Source organism: Dendrobates tinctorius, unplaced genomic scaffold, assembly GCF_039654945.1.
Source record: "Dendrobates tinctorius isolate UK_male_01 unplaced genomic scaffold, ASM3965494v1 ptg000028l, whole genome shotgun sequence".
In the NCBI taxonomy this organism is placed as follows: Eukaryota; Metazoa; Chordata; class Amphibia; order Anura; family Dendrobatidae; genus Dendrobates; species Dendrobates tinctorius.
The window spans coordinates 25,744,891-25,764,242 of NW_027361696.1; the positions used below are offsets into that span (position 1 = coordinate 25,744,891).

Sequence of the window (19,352 nt, forward strand, 5' to 3'; positions counted from 1 at the left end):
GGTGACCCGGTCCGTGGCCCTGGGCGCCCAAAAAAATGGTGGTATAATGTAATGGTTTATATGGATAGTTCGTGACGCCACCTGTGGTGTTTGGCAAGTATGATGTCAGGCCAACGCTGCATACAGATCCGCTGGGACTGATGGTATGGTGCAGCAAAGATGGTGTAGCTCCCCACAGGTGGAGCTGTGGTCCCAGGGCAGTGTAGATGCGCTGTTGGAGGAGAGGTACTGGCAATATGGATGTTGGCACCCAGATGTAGCAGTGCTGAAGGTGTGAACGCACAAATGATTGGAGAACACCAGGACTTGCAGTTACAAAGCTTTACTCACAGTTCGTGGTGCACACTGGTGCCTGCCTCCGTGCCGTGTCCTCCGGGGAAGAGGCTCAGCCAACCTCCAGGCAAGACAGGATTCTCCCCGCCAACATTCCGCCAACGTGTGCCTTTCTGAACGACTCCTCCTATGCGCCTTTAAGTGTGAAGCACTCCAGTACTTAGTTATCCTGGAATGACTCCTACAGATGTTCCTAGAACCTCACTTGCATGACAGACAGCTGTAGCCTGCTCGGGGACCTCCTGGATCCCGGCTCTCTATCAGTGTTGCTGTTGTGTCCCAAGTCTTAGATGGGAGTAGTGCATTTACAGCCAACTACTCCACCGGTGTCTGCTGCAGAACCATAAGTGTCCATACAACCTCGGGGACCGGGCCCCGGCCTTGCGCTGAGAACCTATAGGCAGGGTTCCTCTCTCAACCCACGTCTCCTCTCTGTTCTCTTCTCCCTCGTTCCATGCTTGTCTTTCTCTCTCTTATGGAAATGCAGGTTACAGTTCTACGTCTCTCTCTTTCTCTCTCTCCTTTCCCGTGCCAGCTGGCTCAGATCACTGAGGCAGCTGCAGCACTCCTTCTCCTCAGACCAGTCCTCAGACTCTCCTGTCTGACTGTCTTCCTCCTCTCCCCTCCTGAGACTGACCTATAAATCCTATCTTTCCCCTTCTTTTATATCTAACTCCACCCACCTCCCAGCACATCTCGTGTTTCGAAGCAAGGAACCACCAGAGGTGCTCTGCTACTCTCTAAGCACTGAGTCGCAATGTGGCCCTGCTGAACTATCCTGTGTGTGGGGTGCAGGTGTTGGAGTATGGCAAGGAGTTCCCACCTTACCTGGATGGTGGGGCACTACACCTTAGGAGAAGGTGCAGTACCTCTGTGGCGACTGAGCCTCAGGGGCGCCACAATAGCCCTTCCTATTGTACCTACACATTAACAGTGCCCTCTGTGGCTCTACACAGTAAAAAGGTTCTTTCTATACTTCCTCATAGTAATAATGCACACCTGACACTGTGAGGGATATGTATTGCTGCACTTGCACAATTATTTTGTCCCTACTGAAGCCTCTAAGTGTTCACATCCATTAGGATACCCTTTTCATGTCTCCCATAGAGTATGATGACCCCACCCTGTATGATTGCCCCACAAACCCACCAGAGTAAGATAGTTGCTAGAGCCCATGGTATTCACCACAGCCCCAAATATACAGCATGATGTCCACCATATGCCCCTATACAAAGTATGATGTCTACCAAAGCCCCTCCATTCAGTATGATGCCCCTCTTAACCACCTGATAGTGTGATGTCCACCACAGCTACCCTACACAGTATAATGTCCACCACAGCCACCCCACACAGTATAATGCCAACCACAGCCAGCACACACAGTATAATGGTCCCCCTACAGTATAATGGTCCAACACAGCCACTTCACACAGTATGATGATCCCCACAACCCCAATACAGAATGATAATACCCCACAACCCACCATATAGCATATTGGTCTCCTCCACACATAACCCCATTACAGTATGGTAGTCCTCCACAACTCTCTATATAGTATGCTGATCCCATCCACACACCTTATATAGTATGGTAGTCCACCTCACAGCCCCTTACATGGTATGATGGTGCACCCCATAGCCCCCTATACAGTATGATGGTCCACCTCACAGCACCTTATATAGTATGATGTCCAACCTTACAGCCCCCCATACAGTATGATGATCCATCTCAGAGTCACCTATATAGTATTATGGTACCGCCAACATACCCCTATGTAGTATGATGGTTCATCTCACAGCCCCCTATACAGTACGATAGTGCACCCCACAGTCCTCTATATAGTATGATGTTCCACCTCAATACCCCATGTATAGTATGATGGGCCTCCTCACAGCCATATATGTGGTATTAGGGTCCTCCCCACATACCCCTCAATAGTATGATGGTAAATCCTTCAGCATGTCATGTAGCATGATGGTCCAACTCACAGCCCCTTACATAGTGTGATGGTCCAACCCAAAGGTCCTTATTTAGTATGTTCGTCCACTACACAGCTCCCTATATAGTATGACTGCCCCCAACAGCACCCTATAGAGTATGATAGTGGACCCCACAACCCCCTATATAGTATGATGGTCAATCTCACAGCCCCCCATACAGTATGATGATCCACCTCAGAGTGACCTATATAGTATTTTGGTACCGCCAACATCTCCCTATGTAGTATGATGGTTAATCTAACAGACCCCTATATAGTATGATGGTGCACCCCTCAGTCCTCTATATAGTATGATACTCCACCTCAAAGCCATTTGTATAGTATGATGGGCCTCCTCACAACCACTTATGTGGTATGATGGTCCACCTCACAGCCCACTCTATAGTATGATGGTCAATCCCACAGCATGTCATATAGTATGATGGTCCACATAACAGCCCCTTATATAGTATGATGGTCCACTCCAGCCCCCTATATAGTATGACTGTCCCCCAACAGCACCATATGCAGTATGATAGTGGACCCCACAACCCCCTAAATAGTATGAAGGTCTCACCAACAGCCCCCTATGTAGTTTGATGATCCACTGCACAGCCCCATATATAGTATGATTGTTCACCTTACAGCCCTCTAAATAGTATGATGCTCGACACAACAGCCCCCTATAATAATAATTTTTATTTTTATATTGCCAGCATATTCCACAGAACTTTCCAATTTCAAAGGGGACTTGTAATGACAATAAAGACATTACAGACTAAACATAACTTAGATATCAAAAGGAGTGAAGGCCCTGCTCCTATATAGTTTGATGGTCCATGCCACAGCCCCCTATGTAGTATAATGGTCCACCCCATAGCTCCCTATATAGTATGCTGGGCCACCCCACGGCATCCTATACAGCATGATGGTTTTCCACAGTCGCCAATATAGCATGATGATCCACCCCAGAGACCCTACTATAATATTATATTCCACCCCATAGCACCCTATATAGTATAATGGTCCTTCACATCCACCCCAAAATAAAAAGCCTTATACCTTAATCCAGTCACTTCATCCTACGCAGCCTCCCTCTACTTTTCTATCCTGTCTTGCAGTAGGCGCTGGTGACACAATGCAGTGACGTAATCGCTCCTCCAACGTCCCCTGCATGGCCCCTGCCTCTGGCAGGTCATAGTCTAAAAAGATAAAAAGAAGCCTGCTGGGGTAAGTGACGGAGTCGGTGACTCTGAGCTCCGTCACAACTGTTAACAGTATTGGCATTCTGAGCACGCCAATTCTGTTAACAGTGTAGCACACAATGCAGCCCATGATCAGACAGGCCCTTCTGGCATTTGGCAGAATTGCCAGATGGACAGTCCGACCCTGCTCCATATGCGATATTTGTTTCTCTCTTTAGCAGGCACCTGCTTTGGAGATATACATTTTTATATACTATACAATCTTCAACAGAGAACTCTATATCACATTTCAAATGACATATACAGGTGCTTCTCACAAAATTACAATATCATCAAAAAGTTCATTTATGTCAGTTCTTCAATACAAAAAGTCCTTATACATCATGATTATTGTAATAAAGAATTGAGTTTGTTATTTACGGCTCATATACAAAAAGTAACACTACGAGAGGAACCGGAAAGGCACTTTTATCTGTGAAGCATGAACTCAGTGATGATGCAAGTTTGTTTCCTTCAGACTTTGTGCTGAACTTTCAGCCCAGAATAACACATCATTTGACAAGTGAAACAATGCTGTGTTGTTGCTGTGGTGTCAGAGATTTTATGGTTTCCACCTTCTATTAATAACACATAGTATGAGAAATCAGTGAAGATTTTCACATCTTACGAGGTATTTTCTTATTTCTGTAGTGAAATGACTGTCCTGGGTAATGCATATGGTATCACTTGGTTAGAGCTTTGTCCGCAAGGCACTGCGTGTTTGAAATAGTTTAAAGTTTACTAACTTTTTTTTTATCAAGGGTTCAGGATGCTACTTTTTAATGCTCTATACTGCAGCTCTGCTCCTTTAGGACGCACCTATAATTAATAAGCTCCACCTAGTGGTGGCAGCAGGAAGTCAAGAAGTTACTTTAGTCATTTTATTCTATACCTATCCAATGAAATGATGATAAAAGCCGGAGACTCGTAGGTACACTCTGATGGTGTAATGCTCCTTGATATGCTGTAATATAATATCTATAATAGCTAGAATTTGGATGATGAGAAAAGAACTGGAGCGGTTTAGTAATTTTATCTTTTACTCTATTTTCTCAGCAGATATTCTGCAGACATGGCCATTATTGCTGATGATTCTCCTTACAAGGAAAAAGAGTAAGTGGTCAGAAAGGTGATAGGAAAGTGATCATCACTCTAAGACCTGGAGATACACTATAAGGAAAACAGTATTGATACATGTCTTTAACAATGAATGTAGCTTTCTTCTTCAGCCCCATTGCCCCCAATGTATAACATTAAGCCCCCCAACTTCCTGCCCCTCGCCCCCAGTGTATTACTTCTGGTCCCTCACCCCAGGTGTAGAATTTCCGGCTCCTCAGCCTCAGTGTATAATTTCCTGCCCCTCAGCCCTGGTGTATAACTTCTAATCCCTTGTGCCTGGTGTATAACCTCCAGCCCCCTGCCATACTGTCTACCATGTGACAGAGCAGCAAGTGGTGCAGAGCTCACCAATACCAACGCGGTCATGTAATAGGAGCAATCAGGGTAATAATGTTCATTCATAACTTTTCTTCACTCCTGAACCGCAGCAACTTAGCCATGAAGTGGAGACCCAGTAACGTTACAGAGCGGGGAGTCGAGTGATGAAGACCAGAGGAATGGAGAGTCATCACCGCTCTGCTGACTCCATAACTGAAGAGTCCAGATCTCCTCTGGCATCAGCACAGACACTGCGCCCCCACCAGGAGCTTCATGGCTGAGTAGCTGCATGCAGCCGTACATCACCAAGCACAATGCCGAGTGTGGGATGAAGTGGTGTAAAGCGACCACAGCTGGACTCTGGAGGAGATGTGTTTTGTGCAGTGAGGGATCACACTTCTCTATCTGCGTCTGATGGAGGAGTCTGGGTTTGGTGATTCCAGGAGGACATTACTCCCTAACTGCATTGTGCCCCCTGTAAATATGCAAATTACTTTATTGGCCACATGAACAGGTATGGATAAACGAGGTTAAAATGTGCACAATCATGCAGCCTTGCAATGCGGACGGCAGGTGAGACCAAATATATACTATCTTAAACAGTTCAATTTATAGCTGTTTCAGCCATCATAGCTGAGATCCACTGCCTATTATCAAGATATATACCTTGCACACAAATATAACAAGACAATGGTTTGGAGCCTATTGAGTCGAGAATATTATGTAATACGCCTTTAAATCTGAGGTTTGGAAGTATAATACATATGTCCCGATCATTAATTACCTGGCAGAGTGTGATAGCAGAATCTCCCGTGGTCAGTCCGCCTGCCCCTACGCACGTTTCAGCATACTCCTTACTCAGGGGGCATAGCTAGTGTCATCACGAGTCAAGTTTAAAAAGGGTAGAAACCGGAAATAACTTAGGTCGAGAATCAGGAAGTAGCGCCGTGCTGCCATGGTTACCGAAACGCCCTCCGGCCCATACATTGCACAGCAGCTGAAGTCAGAAACACGTTGGGTCCCACATGTTCCGGTGCTGTGTGCATCGCAAGTATGGAAGCCAGCGGAGGCAACGGAGACAGGGCAGTGCATGTGCGCTAACATGACTGCGGATCAGCCATAGAAAGTATTGGCAAGCCTGGGACCAGGTAAAAAAGAGGGTGGGCTCAGAAATGGGGCCACTATTACTTATAAATAACAAAGTGGACTGTCCAAATAAGATATAGACAATACCAAAATGCACATCATAAGTGAATTTTTACAATTTGCTACAGTAATAACAGATACCGATCATCATAATAAACAATATGTCAATTCCATAATCACATCAATAGTCGCATAAATCAATTTAACCTATTAACATATACTGTATAAGGGTACGTGTGTGTGCACCCACACAATTATGCAAAGGTGCACAAATGTAACTCAACGTGTATGCATGATCCACTGTGCGTGTTCACATATCAGTATGGAAATGATAAATTATAACATATGCAAATGGCACAACCATGTGTAGATAGACCAAAAAGATTGAAGAACTAGAAGCAGAAATATCTACAGGTAACTATGACATAGTGGGAATAACCGAGACATGATTAGATGAAATCTATGACCGGGCCGTTAACTTACAGGGTTACAGTCTGTTTAGATAGGATCGTAAAAATCGGAGAAATGTCTTTATGTAAAGTCTTGTCTAAAGTCCACTTTAAGGGAGGATATACAGGTCAAAATACATGGAGGGAAAAATAGTAACAAAATTCTCATTGGGGTCTGTTACAAACCCCCAAATATAACAGAAATCATGGAAAGTCTACTGCTAAGGCTAGTTTCACATTAGCGTTTTTTAGCGCAGCGCATCGTGCGCGTCAATGCGCATGCACTATGCACCTCTATGTTTAACATGGCGGGCGCATGGTCTAGCGTTTGCACGCGCACGTATGCATGCGTTCTGTGTAGTGTGCGCCTAGGCGCCCCCGACGCAACCTGTTGAATTTTTGAGTTCGTCCAACGGCGTCAAAAAACGCATGCGCACGCTAGCACACGGAATGCACAAAAATAACGCATTGCAGTCTATGGGAACGCAGGCGTGCGCATGGACATGCGCACGCCTGCGTTTGAAATCGCATGCGTTTTAAAAGTTAACATGTCTACAAACTGGTTAAAACGCATGCGCCTAAAAAACGCAAATGCATGCAAAACGCATGATGCGTTTTCTGCATGCGTTTCTATTGCGCACGAAGCGCAGCGCTAAAAATCGTTAATGTGAAACTAGCCTAAGGCAGATAGTTGAAGCTGCAACCCATAATGAGGTCCTTGTTATGGGGGACTTTACCTGGATATTAACTGGGAAACTGAGACTTGCGAAACCCATAAAGGCAACAGGTTTCTGCTAATAACCAAGAAAAATTATCTTTCACAATTTGTGCAGAATCCAACCAGAGGAGCACAGAGCAGCACTTTTAGACCTAATACTATCTAATAGACCTGACAGAATAACAAATCTGTAGGTAATTGGGCATCTAGGAAATAGCGACAACAATATAGTGCAGTTTCACTTGTCTTTCGCTAGGGGGACTTGTCAGGGAGTCACAAAAACACTGAACTTTAGGAAGGCAAAGTTTGACCAGCATAGAGATGCCCTTAATCTGGTTGACTGGGACAACGTCCTCAGAAATAAGAATACAGATAATAAATGGGAAATGTTTAAGAACATCCTAAATAGGCACTGTAAGCGGTTTATACCTTGTGGGAATAAAAAGACAAGAAACAGGAAAAACCCAATGTGGCTAAACAAAGAAGTAAGAGGGGCAATAAACAGTAAAAAGAAAGCATTTAAACTAATAAAGCAGGATGGCACTGTTGAAGCTCTAAAAAAAACTATAGGGAGAAAAATACTTTATCTAAAAAACTAATTAAAGCTGACAAAAAGGAAACAGAAAAGCACATTGCTAAGGAGAGTAAAACTAATCCCAAACTGTTCTTCAGCAATATCAATAGTAAAAGAATCAAAAGTGAAAGTGTAGGCCCATTAAAAAATTGGGAGGAAAGAATGGTTGTAGATGATGAGGAAAAAGCTAATATATTAAACACGGTCTTCTCTACGGTATTCACGGTGGAAAATGAAATGCTAGGTGAAATGCCGAGAGACAAATGTGGCGCCCCCAGGAGTATGGCCGCCACAGTGGCTTTGCCTTCCTCCAGGGGAGGGTAATGCCAGGCTTGGAGGCAATGATGGGTCTCTCTTGCAGTCATTCCATACATGCAACACAGTTCCACTCCGGGCCAGCAGGGGGAACTCAACCAGGATTAAGGGGAGGAGTTCTCTCTGAGGGCCAGGAGGAAGGAGAGATCAGTTAGTCTGCGGAGGGTGAAGTGTGCAGATGTGTAGAGAGCTGCTGGAGGTTGAGCTAGGAAAGGAGAGCTCCCTTGCAGCGAGAGCGCAAGAACTGGAGCCTGGTCTCCACGGCTGTACGGATACTAACGGTCCTAAAGCAGATACCAGAGGAGTAGGAGGCTGTAAATGCAATACTACCATCTAAGACTTGAGGCACAACAGCAGCTTGGATAGAGAGCCAGGACTCCGGAGAAGGGAGTCCTCGAGAGAGGCTACAGCTGTCTGCCGTGCAAGTAAGGTTCTTGGGAACATCTGACAGGAGGAACTTCAGAGTAACTTAGTACTGGAGTACTTCATTCAAACAAGCTCTAGGAAGGAGACTGCACAGCCCATCTGCTGAGAGAGAATCCCTGAGTTGCTTCCAGGCTAGCCTGCTTCAATACTATCTGTAATCAGGACCCTGGACTGCAGTTATCAAGTAAAGGTACAGAAATTGCACCCCGCTGTGTCTTGTCTGCTTCCTACCCTTACAGAACTGCTACATCACCATGCCATTCACCTCTACGCTGCCCTGGGACTATAGCTTCACCTGTGGGGAGCTTTTACACCCTTGCTGCACCCTACCATCAGTCCCAGCGAATCTGCATGCAGCGTCGGCTTAACACCTCCCTTGCCGAGCACCACAGGTGGCGTCACGAACTATTCCATTCCACTTAAACTACATCACATTCCGCCATTACTTGGGCACCCAGGGCCACGGACCGGGTCACCGCTGCTGTGACACATCCCACTGACACCGGCCCGGTACCGAGTACCCCACAGCCCTGGGAGGGCGACCCACAAAGAAAACCCTATAATAAGGGTCACAAATCTAACCCAAGAAGAGGTGATAAACTGGCTAAATAAGATTAAAATAGATAAATCTCCGGGTCCGGATGGCATACACCCACGAGTGCTAAGAGAACTAAGTAATGTAATAGACAAGCCATTATTTCTTATATTTAGGGACTCTATAGCAACGGGGTCTGTTCCACAGGACTGGCGCATAGCAAATGTGATACCAATAGTCAAAAAGGGCTCTAAAAGTGAACCTGGAAATTATAGGCCAGTAAGTCTAACCTCTATTGCTGGTAAAATATTTGAAGGGTTTCTGAGGGATGTTATTCTGGATTATCTCAATGAGAATAACTGTTTGACTCCATATCAGCATGGGTTTATGAGAAATCGCTCCAGCCAATCCAGTCTAACCAGTTTTCATGAAGAAGTAAGCTATAGACTGGAGTCATTGGCCATGGTATATCTTGATTTTTCCAAAGCGTTTAATACCGTACAACACAAGAGGTTGGTACACAAAATGAGAATGCTGGGTCTGGGGGAAAATGTGTTTAAATGGGTAACTGGCTGAGTGATAGAAAGCAGAGGGTGGTTATAAATGGTATGTTCTCTAACTGGGTCGCTGTGACCAGTGGGGTACCGCAGGGATCGGTGTTGGGACCTATTCTCTTCAACATATTTATTAACGATCTGGTAGAAAGTTTACACAGTAAAATATTGATATTTGCAGATGATACAAAACTATGTAAAGCAGTCAATACAGGAGAAGATAGTATTCTGCTACAGATGGATCTGGATAACTTGGAAACTTGGGCCGAAAGTTGGTAGATGCTGTTTAACAATGATAAATGTAAGGTTATACCCATGAGAATAAGGAATCAGTATCATCATTGCACACTGAATGGGAAACCACTGGGTAAATCTGACATGGAGAAAGACTTGGGGTTCCTAGTTAATGATAAACTTAGCTGGAGCAGCCAGTGCCAGGCAGTGTCTGCCAAGGCTAACAGGATCATAGGGTGCATTAAAAGAGGTCTGGATACACATGATGAGAGCATTATACTGCCTCTGTACAAATCCTTGGTTAGACCGCACATGGACATGGAGTACTGTACTGTGTACAGTTTTGGGCACCGGTGCTCAGGAAGGATATAATGGAACTAGAGCGAGTACAAAGGAGGGCAACAAAATTAATAAAGGGGATGGGGGAACTACAATACCCAGAGAGATTAACAAAATTAGGATTATTTAGTCTAGAAAAGAGACGACTGAGGAGCGATCTAATAACAATGTATAAGTACATAAGGGAACAATAGAAATATTTCTCCGAGGATCTGTTTATACCAAGAAAGGTTATGGTCACAAGGGGGCATTCTCTGTGTATGGAGGGGAGGTTTTTCCACCAACATAGAAGAGGATTCTTTACTGTTAGGGCAGTGAGAATCTGGAATTCCTTGCCTGAGGAGGTGGTGTTGGCAAATTCAGTCGAGGGGTTCAAGAGAGGCCTGGATGTCTTCCTGGAGCGTAACAATATTGTATCTTACAGTTATTAGGTTCTTTAGAAGGACGTAGATCTGGGGATTCATTCTGACAGAATATAGGCTGAACTGGATGGACAAATGTCTTTTTTTGGCCTTGCTAACTATGTTACTATGTTACATAGTGCAACTAAGATATTCCTTATTATTCTATAACATTTTAAGTATCCAAAAGGAACACAAAGGCAGTGTCAACAATGAATCCAAATTGCACTCATGTATAAGCTACAAGGAGACCATAACACAAAATCAAAATCTCCATTGGACCAGGAATCTGTTTTGGACTGTCTACTTAAGAACTAGAAAACAGAAGAAAAATAGTTGCTGACATCATTGCTACTTATAATTATGTTGTATTAAATAACATACAGAAAAATTCATTTTATGTGGTTACATTCGCATTTGTTCCACTGTCATGTAAGTTTTTCGTAGAAGACATTTTGATGTATTTTGATTTTGTGTTATGGTCTCCTTGTAGCTTATACATGAGTGCAATTTGGATTCATTGTTGCATTGCCTTTGTGCTCCTTTTGGACACTTAAAATATTATAGAATCATAAGGAATATCTTAATTGCGCTATATCTATCTACATATGGTTGTGCCATTTGCATATATTATCATTTATCATTTCCATACTGATATGTGAACATGCACAGTGGATCATGCGTACACGTTGAGTTACATTTCCGTGTGCGCCTTTGCATAATTGTGTGGGTGCACACACGTCCCATTATATATGTTAATAGGTAAAATTGATTTATGCGACTATTGATGTGATTATGGAATTGAAATATTGTTTATTATGATCGGTATCTGTAATTACTGTAGCAAATTGTAAAAATTCACTTACATGATGTGCATTTTGGTGTTGTCTATATCTTATTTGGACAGTCCACTTTGTAATTTATAAGTAATAGTGGCCCCATTTCTGTGCCCACTCTCTTTTTTACCTGATCCCAGGCTTGCCAATACTTTCTATGACTGATCCGCAATCGTGTTAGCGCACATGCGCTGCTCTGTTGCCGTTGCCTCCGCCGGCTTCCGTACTGGCGATGCACACGGCGCCGGATCACGAGGGGCCCCACTTGTTTCTGACTTCAGCTGCTGTGCGATGTATGGGCCGGTGGGCGTTGAGGTAACCATGGCAGCACACCACTTCTTCCTGATTCTCAACCTAAGTTATTTCCGGTTTCTACCCTTTTTAAACTTGACTCGGGATGACTAGCTATGCCCAGTGAGTATGGAGTATGCCAAAACGTGCATGGGGTGGACTGACCATGGGAGATTCTGCTGTCACACTCTCCCAGGTAATTAATGATCAGGACATATGTATTATACTTCCAAACCTCGGATTTAAAGGCGTATTTCATAATATTCTGTGTCTCGACTCAATATGCTCCATACCGTTGTCGTGTTGTATTTGTGTGCAGGGTATATACAGTATCTTGATAATAGACAGTGGATCTCTGCTATGATGGCTGATACAGCTATAAATTGGACTGTGTAACATAGTATATATTTGGTTTCACCTGCCCTCCGCATTGCAAAGGCTGCATGACTGCCCACATTTTAACCTCGTTTATCCAAACCTGTTCATGTGACCAATAAAGTAATTTGCATTTATATATTTGGACTTTGTGATTTTATTTAGTTTTTCCTTCCCCCTTGGTATGGTATTTTAACAATCAGTCCACATTTTGGTCCTATGCATGTGTCCAAGGTGGCCTAGTATGTGTATCTAAATAATGTACAGTACAGACCAAAACTTTGGACAAACCTTCTCATTCCAAGAGTTTTCTTTATTTCCATGACTATAAAAATTGTAGATTCACTCTGAAGGCATCAAAACAATGAATTAACACATGTGGAATTATATAATTAACAAAAAAGTGTGAAACAACTGAAAATACTGTATGTCTTATATTCTAGGTTCTTCAAAGTAGCCACCTTTTGCTTTGATTACTGCTTTGCACACTCTTGGCATTCTCTTGATGAGCTTCAAGAGGTAGCCACCGGAAATGGTTTTCACCTCACAGGTGTGCCCTGTCAGGTTTAATAAGTGGGATTTCTTGCCTTATAAATGGGGTTGGCACCATCAGTTGTGTTGTGCAGAAGTCTGGTGGATACACAGCTGATAGTCCTACTGAATAGACTGTTAGAATTTGTATTATGGCAAGAAAAAGCAGCTGAATAAAGAAAACCAAGTGGCCATCATTACTTTAAGAAATGAAGGTCAGTCAGTCCGAAAAATTGGGAAAACTTTGAAAGTGTCCCCAAGTGCAGTGGCAAAAACCATCAAGCGCTACAAAGAAACTGACTCACATGAGGACCGCACCACGAAAGGAAGCCCAAGAGTCACCTCTGCTGCGGAGGATAAGTTCATCCGAGTCACCAGCCTCAGAAATCACAGGTTAACAGCAGCTCAGATTAGAGACCAGGTCAATGCCACACAGAGTTCTAACAGCAGACACATCTCTACAACAATTGTGCAGCAGGCCTTCATGGTAAAATAGCTGCTAGGAAACCACTGCTAAAGACAGGCCACAAGCAGAAGAGACTTGTTTGGGCTAAAGAACACAAGGAATGGACATTAGACCAGTGGAAATCTGTGCTTTGGTCTGATGAGTCCAAATTTGAGATCTTTGGTTCCAACCACCGTGTCTTTGTGCGACGCAGAAAAGATGAATGGATGGACTCTACATGCCTGGTTCCCACCGTGAAGCATGGAGGAGGACATGTGATGGTGTGGGGGTGCTTTGCTGGTGACACTGTTGGGGATTTATTCAAGATTGAAGGCATACTGAATCAGCATGGCTACAACAGCATCTTGCAGCGGCATACTATTCCATCCGGTTTGCGTTTAGTTGGACCATCATTTATTTGGACAATGACTCCAAACACACCTCCAGGCTGTGTAAGGGCTATTTGACCAAGAAGGGGAGTGATGGGGTGCTACGCCAGATGACCTGGCATCCACAGTCATCAGACCTGAACCCAATCGAGATGCTTTGGGGTGAGCTGGACCGCAGAGTGAAGGCAAAAGGGCCAACAAGTGCTAAGCATCTCTGGGAACTCCTTCAAGACTGTTGGAAGACCATTTCCGGTGACTACCTCTTGAAGCTCATCAAGAGAATGACAAAAGTGTGCAAAACAATAATCAAAGCAAAAGGTGGCTACTTTGAAGAACCTAGAATATAAGACATATTTTCAGTTGTTTCACACTTTTTTGTTAATTATATAATTCCACATGTGTTAATTCATAGTTTTGATGCCTTCAGAGAGAATCTACAATTTTCATAGTCATGAAAATAAAGAAAACTCTTGGAATGAGAAGGTGTGTCCAAACTTTTGGTCTGTACTGTATATGTTGTAGTGCAGCGGTGTCCATGCTGTGTATTGATGAGGCAGTGTCCCAAGCAAGTTCAAAACAAACCGAGTTTTATTGTCCAAAACTCACACAGTGCACAGCCCGCTGTATCCTCCGGATCGCAGCCGGGAAAACAAAAAGACAGTCCGGGCTAGTTGCCGTGAGTGACCACACTGCCGTGTATGCAGGGGGTGCCAGATCCTTTACCTCACACAAGGAGTGCTCTGCACACCAACTGCTCTTTTCCTTGCCAGAGCAAAACTGACACACACCAAAACTCTTCCTGCAGGTTTTTTTTTCCTTCTTCCAACCTGTGGCCATAGGCCACTTATAAGATCTGAGCTGGAGGAAACGGACCAGACCCCACTAACTTCTTGCAGTCCGTTTCAAAAACAAAAACCCATACCGGGTTTTCCTGAACAAGCTCCTTGGTCAAAATTACTTGACCAGGTTCAAACTTACTTTTATTCTGCCTTGTGATTCACAGGCACGCTGCTGTGACCACAAGGCACTCCAGCAGATGTAAAACACTTATGAGCACATCCTGGGGGACACATAGCGACCCTCACATATGACACCGGTCACTGCCTCACAATGTGCATACATACATATATTTATTAATTGCATGTGACTATCTTTACTTCCCCTGACATATCAATGTCTGTGTCTGTCATTCATCTATATTACCCCTGTACAGATGGTAAAGGAGGATAATGCTATATGCTGTTATCAGGGGGCATCTGCGGAGTCTCAGCTCCAGTGATTGGAAATCTTAATCTTCAGCACAAGACATTGTGGACAATTGTAGCTTCAGCTTTGTGGGAACAATTTTGAGAAGACCGTGATGTGTTCCCAATGACTGTGCCCAGTGCACGAGGTCCATACAGACATGGAGGGGAGAACATGAGTGGCCGCATAAAGCCCGGACCTCGACCACATCCATCACCGGAAATTGTAAGCCCAGACTCCCCAACATCTGGGACTGACCCCACATATGCTCTTGTGGATGAAGGATCAAAAATGATCATAAATGCCTCCAAAGTCTTTTAGAATTGGATGGGCATGTAGCTAACATTTGGAGGATGATGTGTCTTGTGTTACTTTTGAGTGTGCTTTGTATATGTTATGTAGTTATTATTGTATAAGGAGCGATGGTTGTCACTATATACTGTATATACATGTGTTTCACTTGTTTTTCCTCCACAGAAGTACAGCAGACATCACTTTGGCTGTCAATGAGTCACCTGCCAATGAGGGGTAAGGGAATATCTCCAATATGTAGTATCTTCTGTGTGTCAAAATGAGAAACCACCCAAATATATAAAAAACAACTCTAATTTTCTAGGATCTTCTTTGAGTATTTATTAAAGTTGATAGCTAAGTTGAAGGCTCCCCCTGTTCAGGACCCTCGTCTATTAAAACAGTAGAGAAGTTTCTCTTATTTTTCTGAGGACCTGGCATGTCATTTCTCTAAATGAGCAGAGTGTAATACTTTATTTAACCTGCGGGGGTGCTGCAGGGAAATTGAGCACATGCTGCTAAATTTCCAGATCTCAGCTGATCACGCGGGTAAAATCAGTAGATCATCATGAAAAAAATGGTCAAAAGTAGACAACTCCTTTAGGTTCCATTATGGGGTAAGTTACAGACTGGACCTAGATGAGGTTGTAGATATCAAATATATTGACTTTTCTCAGACATTTGACTCTGTTCCAGATAGATGCATGACATAGAAAGTTGGGACGGGAGGAATAAAGCGTGTGCCAGAGAGAAAAGAAGAAGTCATCAATGGGACATACTCAGATTGGGGTATTGACACGAGTCAGGACCACACTGGTCAGAATTAGGTTCTTGGATCCATCTTTCATAATGGTGCTGTCCCATAACCGATGAGGTCATGGCTTCCAGAAATGTCATGAAGATGATGAGGATTCTGTTTTGTTTTGCCATTTTTTAAAGGTTTTGCACAGACAAAATCATAAACATCAGTCAGCAACCCTGCACCATTGAACAGGATCCCGACAAGGTGGCTTTACCACCCCCAGAAATAACCTCAGAGCCAGAGATCTCCTGTCCACTGCCGGTCGAAACGAAAGTGAAGAAGAAGAGGCAGAGGAAAAGGAAAAGCAAAAAGATAAAGGCAGTGGTGCTCGTCAAGGGTCCACGTACAAAGCCAGGTAAGTTCTTCAGGCCAACTCCAACTCAAAAATTGGAGAAAGCCAAAGTAGATGAGACCTGGGTGAAGCAGAAGACTTTATTTAAAGGGCTTCATCTGATCCAATGTTGTTTATAGGTAAAACATTGTGGGGCCCCCAGTCGTTCATTATATACCACAATGGTGTCATCTACAGATTCCTATGAGAATGAAGATTAATAATAGAAGGTGTGAAGGCTGGTGTTGCTGGTTGGGGTGGGACTTATTGAATTTCCACTTTCAGGGCTGGTTTGTACCCTTAAACTGTATTTCTGAGGAACCCATAAATGGATTAATGTCTTTGATGTCCCTGAAACAATTGCCTTTTTTGTGCCACTGATAATTGGACCCCATGTTTGTGATGGGAGCTATGGGTCATTTCCTGATACCGCCTTCAAAAAATACCGTAATGTTGTAATGCCTTTGGGTATATGAGCCTTTTACTACTTCTCTTCTCTTCCTAATTGGTAGTTTTTTTACTTTAGGTATTTCGTCTGGAAAATTTCATCTTACGTTGCCTAAAAAATCCATCAAAAATGGTAAGTCATCAAAGAAATTCAGCCTTTGGTCACCGTTCTGCAGAGTTTAATGGGTAGCTGGTATTTCCTTCAGGCAAAGATTTCGTTATTTTACCTGTCCCTGTATCCAAATATCTTGGTGAAGGCTGGCTTTTGTTATTGTCAGTGTCACCACCTCCCTATGGCACATGACTCGCCAGTCACCATGTGGCTACACCGTAAATTAACGGAACTGTCCCAGAGATCCCCGCTGTCTGTGCCGTATGCCGTATACCAATACCACAAGCTTCTGTCGTCAGTAGTCATCAACACTTTTACTCTTTGTATAATTTTGGTTGACTCTCCAAATCGAGGCACAGGTAGATGATCCTATAATATATTGCTGTAAAGGGTCGGGTTCAAATGTAACAAGTAGATTGAGCTCAGAATGAAGATCTAGCAAGTCCCAGCCATAGTTACTAATCAGCGTTCCTTATTTACAGGCCTTTTCTTCATTGCCCTCAGCTCCATTCTTGGATACCAGCTGGCTCAGTCTTGTACGTACCATATATGTTTTAGAGTATCTTTTCTGTTGCTTTTCGCTCTGCTCTTTCTATCAGTCCCATAAAACACAAGCATGACCACTTCTTTTCTTTTTTAACTCAACAGTGCAGGAGATGGCCAACAATTGGCGTATAGGGCCATCATTGGATAGTATTTTGGTTTGGCTGCTGCAAATCTGTCCAGATATTCTTTAATGCATTCCTTTAGACTGGGACACTTTTTAGATGTCATTCAGGACAAGCTAAATGGATCCACTAAGAGGGTTCTCAAACTGCAGACTGTGCTCAGAATACTAATGTGTAACTTATCACTTTTGCAGCAGCTTTTATGATCACCTGATGCTCTTCTTCACTTCAGAAAGCTCTTCCCCTTATAGAGACTTTTCTCCTCTCCAGAAGTTTTCTTCCTGTCCAGCTTCTATACAGAAGCTCTTCTTCCATGAGCAACTGACCTCTTGTCCAAGCAGATCTTCTGTTCCTGCAACTTTTGTTTCCTAACAGAAGCTGTTCTTCCAGCCTCTCTTCCCTACAGCAGCTTCCTTCTCTGCCAAAGCTCTTCCACCTCTAGTACTTCCTCTCCTGTCCTGCAGCTTCCATGTGCAGCAGCTTTCTTCCACACAAGGTCTCTCCTGACCAGCAGCAATTTTCTCCAGCAGCTCTCTTCTCCACAACTGCTCTCCTGTTCTGTAGCTGCTGTCTCCAGCTGTTTTTCTTCCCTACAGAAGCACTCACCTACTACACCAATTGTTCTCCTGTTCAGCAAATCTCTTTCTCTGCAGCATCTGCTCTCCTGTCTTGTTGCTCTTTCTTTTCAACAACTGTTCTCCTGTCCTGCACTCTCTTCCATTGCAGCAACTCGCATCCCAGCAACAGCTCACTTTTCCAGTGACTCTCATCCTCTTTAGCAACTCTTTTCCTTTCCAGCAATTGCTTTTGTCCAGCAGTTCACTGCTTTTTCAGCTTCTGCTTGCCTATGCAGCAGCTTTATCTCCATCATCTATTCTCCTGTACTGCAGCTCTCTTACTTTCTAGCCACTGCTATCCTTTGCAGATCACGATACTTTCTTTCGATTCAGCAACTGCTTTAATGTCCAGAAACTTCCTTCTGCAGCAAATTTCTGCCCCACAAGGTCTCTCATAGACAGCAGCTTCTTTCTTCAGCAGCTCTCTTCCCCACAACAACTCTCATGACTAGAAGCTTTCTTCTGCAGCAGCTCTCTTCCCAGTACATCTCTCATGTCCAGTAGCTTCCCTCTGTAGCCTCTATCTTCCCCACAAGGTCTCTCATATCCAGCAGCTTGCTTCTGCAACAAGAGCCCCATAAGCATGGTATGGTACTATGGAGGTGGGGGAGAGAAACCCAAACTCCAGTACCAAATGCACAAGCTCAAACAAGCTATTAAATCCAGGAGAAAAAACTAGCGCATGCGATAAGATGCATATAAAAAATATCAAAAGCTTTATTCAAAGAATACTACAGGTTACATATAATAGTAATAGAGTGTCAGTCAAAAAATGCAGATGACATTAGCCCAAGTATCACCGACTCCTCCCACAATGATGGAACACCTCCCGGAAAGCATCCCCAATACATGACCATATACCGAAAACCCCATGTATATACAAAGTAATCAAGCCCAAAGGCCATGTAAGGGGCTCAGGAACTGAGAATAGCATTAGGGAACACAACGCATAGTGGCGAATAAAAAATGTACAGCCATATGATGTCCCTAATACAGCAGAGAAGCTTACCAGGGGAGACGAAGAGAAGGGAAGCCCGGCAGTGACACCCTGACGCACGTTTCGCAGCACACCGGGCCGCTTTGTCAAGAGGAATCCTTCCTTCTGCAGCAGCTCTCTTCCCCACAATGTGTCTCATGTCCAGAAGCTTCCTTCTGCAGCAGCTTTCTTTCCCATACATCTCTCATGTCCAGCAGCTTCCTTCTGCAGCAGTTCTCTTCCCCACATCTCTCAAGTCCAGAAGCTTCCTTCTACAGCAGCTCTCTTCTCCACAATGTCTTTCATGTCCTG

General features: G+C 43.9%; 1 protein-coding gene across 1 annotated transcript in view; it reads left to right on the plus strand.

Moving 5' to 3' along the window:
- Positions 1–19,352, plus strand: part of LOC141085231 (uncharacterized) — a 58,801-nt gene that overhangs the window by 19,443 nt on the left and 20,006 nt on the right. Inside the window, exons 2-6 of the mRNA XM_073570501.1 lie at positions 4,616–4,669; positions 15,274–15,324; positions 16,027–16,244; positions 16,747–16,800; positions 17,262–17,315. Coding sequence (XP_073426602.1) covers positions 4,629–4,669; positions 15,274–15,324; positions 16,027–16,244; positions 16,747–16,800; positions 17,262–17,315 — 418 coding nt within the window. The 5' untranslated portion in view covers positions 4,616–4,628. The remainder of the gene's footprint in view (positions 1–4,615; positions 4,670–15,273; positions 15,325–16,026; positions 16,245–16,746; positions 16,801–17,261; positions 17,316–19,352) is intronic.